Source organism: Cariama cristata, unplaced genomic scaffold (assembly GCF_000690535.1).
Source record: "Cariama cristata isolate BGI_N322 unplaced genomic scaffold, ASM69053v1 scaffold5159, whole genome shotgun sequence".
Lineage (NCBI taxonomy): Eukaryota > Metazoa > Chordata > Aves > Cariamiformes > Cariamidae > Cariama > Cariama cristata.
In genome coordinates, this window is record NW_009637309.1 from 55,543 (window position 1) to 63,836 (window position 8,294).

At 40.8% G+C, this 8,294-nt stretch overlaps 1 protein-coding gene across 2 annotated transcripts in view; it reads right to left on the reverse strand.

Annotated features, from left to right (window-relative positions):
• Positions 1-1,662: 1,662 nt before the first annotated feature.
• Positions 1,663-8,294, reverse strand: part of SEPHS1 (selenophosphate synthetase 1) — a 22,411-nt gene continuing 15,779 nt past the window's right edge. The window contains exon 7 of one of the 2 annotated variants that reach the window (XM_009708268.1): positions 1,663-3,037. In XM_009708268.1, the coding sequence (XP_009706570.1) occupies positions 2,823-3,037 (215 nt within the window). In that variant the 3' untranslated portion in view covers positions 1,663-2,822. Of the gene's footprint in view, positions 3,041-8,294 lie in introns of both variants that reach the window. The other variant, XM_009708267.1, reaches the window with a different exon arrangement.

Consider the following 8,294-nt stretch of genomic DNA (forward strand, 5'->3'; position numbering starts at 1 on the left):
TCTCTTATTTAGCAAAACAAATCATAAAACTTCTTATACAAATCACTGCACTCCTTAACCGATTAGGTGATGCTAACAGAGGATTTCCCAACTCCATCATCACCCACTCAGCAGCACATCTCAGCCGGCCAAGCCAGGAAGCACTTTGGGATGTAAATTCCAGCCATCAGGAAACATCAGGAGAGGCTTCCACCTTCGGGTCACCCGAGAGAGGTTTTGCTCGTAGCTCGCTTCAGCAGCCGCCAAGGGAAGCTTTCCTCTGAAAGTCCAGATGGTTCTTGCCACGAAAGCTTGCCACGATGGTTATGAATTTCCACTCTGCTTGCTGGCTAAGCAGCCTTCCTCTGCACACCCTTCTTGAAGGTGAGCCTTTTACCATTCAAGGCACATCCAGGGAAGAAGTGTTGTTTTCACACCTGGCTGATTAACTAATCAATGTAAGTGGAAAACTCCCCCAATATCTACCAACTAGTATGTTTTTCTGCTCAGGGTGAACTTAGACACATCTAGCACCAGTTTAAAATACAACAGATCTTTGTAACAAGTACTTTCACGCAGAAGTACTCAACTGTTTTGCATGCATTCAATCTAGTTAGGTTATTTTATTAGCTTAAAAAAAAACCCTACGGAGTACAGTCCTGTCCGTGACCATAAAGAAAATTAAGAGAAGCCAGCTCCATGGTTTTGTATGAGGATACAGAACAAACTTCACAAAACGGCAGGCAAAAAAGGAATTAAATCAGTATTTTTTGCACAGACAACTGGGTTTTGATGCTTTATTTTCAGAACTGCTGTGGAAAACCTAACAACTTTTTTTTCCCCCAAAGCAAAGTAAAAAAACTTGGTTACTGCTTTGAGGTTCTGTGGTGAACACGCAACTTGTAGACTTCTTCTCCAGGAAAAAGAGTGTGAGGTTCTCTGTGGTTTAGGCCACTCACACATAGGGGGAAAAAGAAAAAAAAAAATAAAAAAATCTAGCTTTGCAAAAGGTGTCTGTCGAGAACACTGCTGAGGGGAAAACAGATGAGCCAAGTTTTGCCAGAGTCATCACTAGGAGCAAGACTGGAAATTTAAACCTTGTACAAGACTGGTTCATCTCTCGTGACTCATTTTTCATAAACAGAAGCCCTTGTAAAAAAAGCAGTAGCTATTATGCAAAATTTTCTTCTTCCTGGTCTGAATATCAAGGAGTGAATTCCACAATCTGGGAAAAGCTTAAAAAGAGCTGGTTGGGTGAAACGCAATTCAGTCCCGTTCAGCAGAAGAACCGCACGGTGTGTCTGGGCAGAGCAAAGTTAGCAGTGAGCCTGCTGCAAGGGGGTGGCTTACCGCGCCATTGGGGAAAAGATGGGTTTCAGCATCCGTTCCACAGACAGGGCTGCTCAACAACTCTCATCTAGCTTACAGCAGGCACAGCCAGGAAGACTTGCAGAGGAAACAATTCAAAACCGTTGCATACTTTGTGCTGACAAGTAAAATAAACAAAATAAAGTGGATAATATACTTGAAGATAACCTACTTGCCCCCACCTTTGGCACGCAGGCAGAGATATTCTAGATTACCACTGGACACCACAGCTTGCAGAATTGATCAAAGGAGTAATAACAAGTATCAACGTAACTACACTTGCAATAAAATAAAGAAGATTTCTCCTCTTTTCAGTTTGTAATTCAGCTAGGAATCAAAAAAGTTCATGCACTTATACAAGAGCAATAAAAAAAATTAAATATTTATTTTGAATAACAAGCTTAAGTTCAAGCTGCAATGTTGGCAATGTAGATTTTAAACACAGATCACAAAAGCGTGCAGAAAAATGTATCTGAGCAAAGAACAAAATAATACTAAGAATTATACTAAACAGCTGCTGATTTTAAAGAAACAAAAAAGGCTTGTAATCACTATACAAAATATAAAATGTATTAAACACTACCATCCACAGAACAGAGGTTTATTTTAGTTTGATTATATTCAAAAATTATTTGTGTAGTTATTTATATAGTGAATTGTAAATGAATATTATACAGTAACCTCCTTTTGGTCTGCAAAACCTTTGTTGCACTATAGCACATCCAATCACATTGCAAAAAAAGAATTATTTTTCTTTACTATCAATAAAGAAAACAATCATTGATAATACAGTAAATATTGTCAGGTCTACAAATAATGAAATTAAAAATGACTCCTTCGACTCTGAAGCGCTTTCCATGCAAAGTCAGCACTTGCTCATTTAAACAGAGTGCACTACCAAGCAATGTCCAGGGTCGTAGATACTCTTGGTAAGACTAAACCTTACCCCACCAAAAAAAAAAAAATTAAAAAAAAAAAAATAATCAAAGATTGAATGTAATCATGCAACCCTCTTACTACTGGGTATACCCACTGTGTCGCTTATCAATTTATTGCCTTTCTGGAATATCACTCAAGGCATCAAAATTAGACTTATGATAAATATACATATAATGAAAGGACACAAACTGCTATTCGACACTACTACTGGTAATGTCTGTGCTACGTGAAAGCACCTTTAAAAAGAGCCTATGCGGCAAGAGATAAGTGTCTAAAGATTCAAAATGAATCAACAGTATTGGATAACAATATAATTCTCAACTCAGAAGCTGCCTCAAGATTAGGTGCATCTTCAGTTAATGTAACAGGAAAAAAAGGCAATGGATTTTATTTTATTAATTGTATCCACTCATAAACTGACCTAAGGCCACCAGATGTGCAGACACAACAAGTTTTCTTTTCTTTTTACAGTTCTTTAAATTGTAGGATGATAAAGGAATAGATCTATTTAAAAACAAACAGCTATTTCATCTATATTAAGAGGTGGCACCGGGTGTTGGGTTCACGTTCTGAGTGGCCACCTGTGGTGCAACTTCAATGATTCGTGGTTTGTCTATAATTCTGGCCGTGCGGTTGCCCTTCTCTACAATGCCGATAATCCATGCTTGGTGACCTTCGCCATATTTTGGAGACTTGATCTCGGCACAGAAACGTGCTGCCTGTTCTCGTGGTAAACAGATGAGGAGGCCTCCTGCAAAGGAAAAAAGCAGAGCGTTAAAACATCTGATTGCAAAGCATTTCAACTTTGATCTGCCAAATCTCTATTTAGACAAGCACTTGGTGACTTCAGTGGATTCTGTCAAACTCCAAGAGAAGACATGGTGGAAGTCTGAGCTCTTGCTTTACAGAAAGTCTGTGCCTGAATTCCATGTTTAGTGGGTATGTAAAGGAAGCCAAATACACACAAAAGATGTTGGCAAAAGGACATCATACTGATGCCAACAAATGACATACTGAAACAACACCAGCATTGTAAGCTTCCAACAGAGGACTGCAAAGTGCCTCTACACAGAAACATTTTGGATAAAGGTCATATTCAGATACCTATAACCACATATCGGAAGCAGCTGATTCTGCAAGTAATCCCGTTGCCTGCAATGAAGTCATTTATCAGAGTAGGGACTATTACCAGAGAATGCAAGAGGCAGAAAATGAAACATAGGCTTGATCCAGTGCTTCCTGTGACGCTCCTTTTGACCCCTTTGAGAATTTTCAAACCTTTTTTAGCCTTTCCCATAAGATTTTCTTTTTTTCTCAGAGACAACTGAAAAAATATTTAATTTACAAATGAATGCTTTTCAGAAGCAGCACAGTAACCAGTTCACAAGCTCGCCATTCAGTTATTAAACCTAAGAACACTTACATTCTAGGAATCCCAAAGCACTGAAAAGGGTGGCTTGGCCAGTGAATTTACTAGAATGAGTTTGTCAGCTCTGGCACAAATTTCCAGGAAGTTCTGATCAAATCATTTAATGTTTTGGTGCTACCCTTAATTACTAGAGTATTCAGATTTTCTATATCCCTTACCTTTTTTTACATTTATGCTAGGTAGCAAACGTGTGAAGCACTGCAACACAGAGCAGCAAACTCATCTGCAGACGCCTAATTAAACCTCAAAGCACTGTACACGACACGTATGTTGTGCTGTATTCCGACACACAGCAGCTTCTTGTAAGGGATGTTAAAATACTGTCTCCTGTTGAAAAATGTTTGGAGAAGACAGGCAAACAAGTATATTCATGCAAATAGGAATTTGGGCACATGATGAGGCTAGTTTACTTGTAAGAATTATTTGACCCAAAGTCTTCTATGTCTGGGCAAAGGGCATCAGCCAGCAGCAGAAGCCATGCCACCAGCTCTGGGCCAACCCTGGGGGAGAAGGGCCACCCGCTGAGCCAGCCACCCCAGGGCTCAGTGCCACCTCCTCCTCCATGGCCCTTGGACAACTTCTTAGTACCCTGGGCACCTTTATGCTTGCTTTTCCAAGCAAATGGTCCTCATGGTGGTGACTAAAGACACTTCTAATTTAAGGCCATGAGGAAGAAGCAGCTACGGAACATGAGGAATTCTTTATAAGGATATGTGAAAGTGTGAAAGTTATTTTTTAGGTTCTATATGAAGCAAATGAGTGTGCCATCCAGAAAAACGCCAACCTCTCTCAGACATTTCGGAACATAACATCCAGGTACTTCCATTAAAAACAACACGAAAAAAACCAGAAACTTGAAAGACAGTGTTTAAGCTACTCTGGATGTAACAGACAATCAATTGTAAAGCAATCATATGCCATTCCCATGGAGGGCTCCAAATCAAATTGAAGAGAAACTTATGTCATGGTGCGAGCGAGTCAGGGAAGTGGTTTACAAGTGGTAGTGCAGAGAATGTGCTAACTAGCCAGAAGGGAGGAATAGAAGTATCATGAAAAAAGGAAATAAGAAAGAGCACATTAATAATCTTCACTCCATTCTCTTTTCCCCACACACTCTCTTTCTGTAATTTTATATCACTTGTACACATACCCCGTTAACATTCTTTGGCAAGATCAGAAAAATGTGCAAAATCCCAGTTTCCAATCAAAAAATCATTTCCCACCTGCTGGCTGCATCCCAGAGTTTGCTCAATAACCCTTAATAGAGGCTATAGGCTACTGTTGATCAGTAGTATGATTCCGATCTGCAGGGATTATAATTATTTCTCTGGTAGACTGATCAATCTCTTTAACCCTTTGGGTAAGTCCTTAAAGTTTTCCACTATGTATTCTATTTTATGTTATTGGCTTTCCTGGCTGCTCTGGTTTTTGTCCCATGGACAACTACAAGAAGTCTTCACCTGTGCAAGGTCACGACCACCAGGAGTTTAAGTTGTTGCAATGTGTCTGTGGAAAGTGAAGCAGCAGTGCCACTCTGCACTGAAGCAAGCAGCATTTCACAGTGTACCAAGTTTTTGAGGTCTGTGTCAGCCACCGCTGAAGACAAAGCAAATGGGCTGCAGACGGAATGAACAAATCGCTGCGGTGGTTTGAGAGTTTGCTGCACGCTTCTGTTGGGGGTTGAAAGGATGCAGATACTTGGGTGTCTGTCCTGGCTTACCTTTTTTAAAATGAAAGGGTTTTTTTTTGGTAAGAGATTTTCAACATTGCTGGTTTTAACAGTTGTATTGCAAGCAGGGAAGTGGACACGGAAAACTTCAAAAGCAGACTAGACAAAGCTTTGCAATTAAGAGCAGAGATACAAACAGTTCATGAATCAAAATCAAGTGTCCTTGCTCCTGCTAACGGCCTTCTCTCACAATGACTAACAAAAGGATGAGATCATTAGCCTTGCCTCGTCAGGAACTACCATAGCCCTTCTTTTCTACCCAGCTGCCCACTTCCACAAAATCTGCACAAACACTGCCTTGCTGAGCTACCTCTACTACACTAAAAAAGTTGGCTGACACCAGTCAACAGTTTCTTAGAAGAGGACTGGCAAAAATACACATGTGTAGAGTAACTTTGTAACTTATTTCTGCAAACAGCCAGTCTAATAAACAGAATTAAGTTTTTTCAAACTAACTGCCCGATTGCAACTTTAACCTTTACCAAAGAGTTACCTAAAAGAGAGTGCAAAATCATGTAAAACTGCAGTTTTAAGAAAATACACCATAAGCAAGAGTGCCTGGAGGATGAACAGATGACAGAACAGATCTTTCCAACGCTGACTTTTGTCAACAGGTGCCCAGCAAATGCACACTGGAAAAAAACCACAACAGTCTTAAAATCCATTCAAATCCTTTTCCAGTAAATTTCTCATTGCCTGCCCACTCTGCTGAAAAACATCTGTTCACAAATGAAGAAGCCACAGACAGAGCATTTCTGGAAGTTTAAGCCAACAGAGAACAAGCGTATCTATATTACGGTATGAGCAGCCCTGAGCAGCACCCCCCCAAAAGGCACCCTCACAACAGGCACAGCAAAACAGACACTGGCCTTCATATAGATCAACCCCAGGACACAAAGTGTGCAAACAGCCTGGGTCTGAACGCTAAGGAGCCATCCCAGCACACCCTGCCCAAGCTAATAACACACTGCTGCAATGTGTCAGCTATCCAGCGCAAGGCTAGAGCCTATGGGACTGCAGTTATATAGCTTTCAGATCGCAGCTCTTGTGTCCACGTGGCTACGGATCTTTCTACTATCTGGCAGCCACTGCCCTGTAACAAATCCCTACAGCCACCTCTAATGCGAGAACTGCAACGCTGTGGTGAAATCAAATATACATGTTTTGAGGCACCCAAAGTTCCCAAATAACCAGATACGTTGTGCTGTTTTTTCCATCATCATCTATGTTAAAATAGGGCATTCAGTATTTCGAATACACTTCTTGCTCTCGATCCCAAAAGATATTCTGAAGTCGACTGTTTTCTACTTCCAAGTACTCTCATAGCAGTGCACACGTTCCTTCAGTGAAAGGACAGAATCAGATATCCCCAGGGTGCAGGATGGGCAGCTCTGAAGACTCAAGTGCTCGCTTCACAGCTAAACCATTCCCATGCCAACTGCCATACAAACCTCTGTCGCAGCCGCTCACCTGAAAGAGCATCTTGCAGTTCCAGCTCTGCATCCACGCTATTTTTTGGACTCTTTGCAACTGATAACAAATCCTACCAGCACTCTGGTTACGTGGACTCCTGGGTAGTAAGAATCTGTCTGGTGCTACCAACCTTATTGACGCAGCTTGCCAAACTGCCACCAGATATTTCTGGTCTCTGCTGACTGATGCTGGATTTGAACTCTTGAAAGGGTTCACAGGTCCCATATTCTATTACACATCATCTGAGCCATACAGTCTCTGTAGGACAGAGTGTCTGTTCAAACACAGATGGCTAAGGAACAACTCAGCAGATCACGGTAAGTTGTGTATTCACTAGGGGAAAAGTTTATGGCTCTCACTGTGATGCTTCTTTCCAGATCTTCAGACTGTTTTGCTTCAAGGGGCCCTCTCTGTTGTGAACTGCAGAGAACTTGGATAATACTTTTGGAGAGCAGGAAGAGGGTGGGGAAATTAGATAAGAAAAGACAGATTTGTTGCTACATCTTCGCCACTTCTCAAAGAGAAAGAGAAGTCAGATTAAAGAAGAAAAACAAAATGCAACAGGACAGAAAATTCAAGGGGAAAAGAAGTATAGAGACTTCCAGCAGACAAAAGTCATGACGCTAGTCAGCAAAGTAGCCTACCCTTAATAATAAGGCAACTTCAAAAACATCACAAGTTCTTATCACCTGATAACTGTTTGTCTGTCCATAGCCCAATTCTCAATACACGTCTATTGTATTCATTGTCACTGCAAGTGGCAGCTGTATTAAATAGAGAGCTCAAATAATGAATGGGGCAGAGACCAAAATTTCTTTCTTTTTTTTTTTCTGCTAGTCACAGTCCCTTAAGGTCAGATTTCACAAATGTAAGGGAGAAAAATCTATACTCTTGGATGTCTGTATGCTGTGGACGGAGAAGGCGTCAGTCGCCAAGACTGGCCCATTCAGTACTAAAATTCACACATATTCATAATGAGAAACAAAACCCCACTCATTTGAGCGGCAAACCTACTGCAGGTGGCTTTACCTTTGAGAAAACTGTGTCAGCTGTGCTGGGATTTTCGGATATTCACTGTTCTGGAGTTAAAAGCTAAGAAAAAAATAGGTTTCAAAAGAATTCAGAATCATCACTAACTTCTAACTGCAAAATGTTCTAGATACAGCAAGGTTTCTGTAATAGTGTTTCATAAGGAAGTAGAAGGCATTCAGAATAGGATGGTGGTTTGGAAGTTAGGCTGAAGAAGTTAATTGTGAACAGTTGTGTGGCTAATGCTCATTAGCTTGGCTATAGGCCAAACCAACTGTGATTTTGAATGCAAAGCACATGATTTGTACATTTGAAATGTTATTAAACTCTAACATGGAGGTGTAGGGA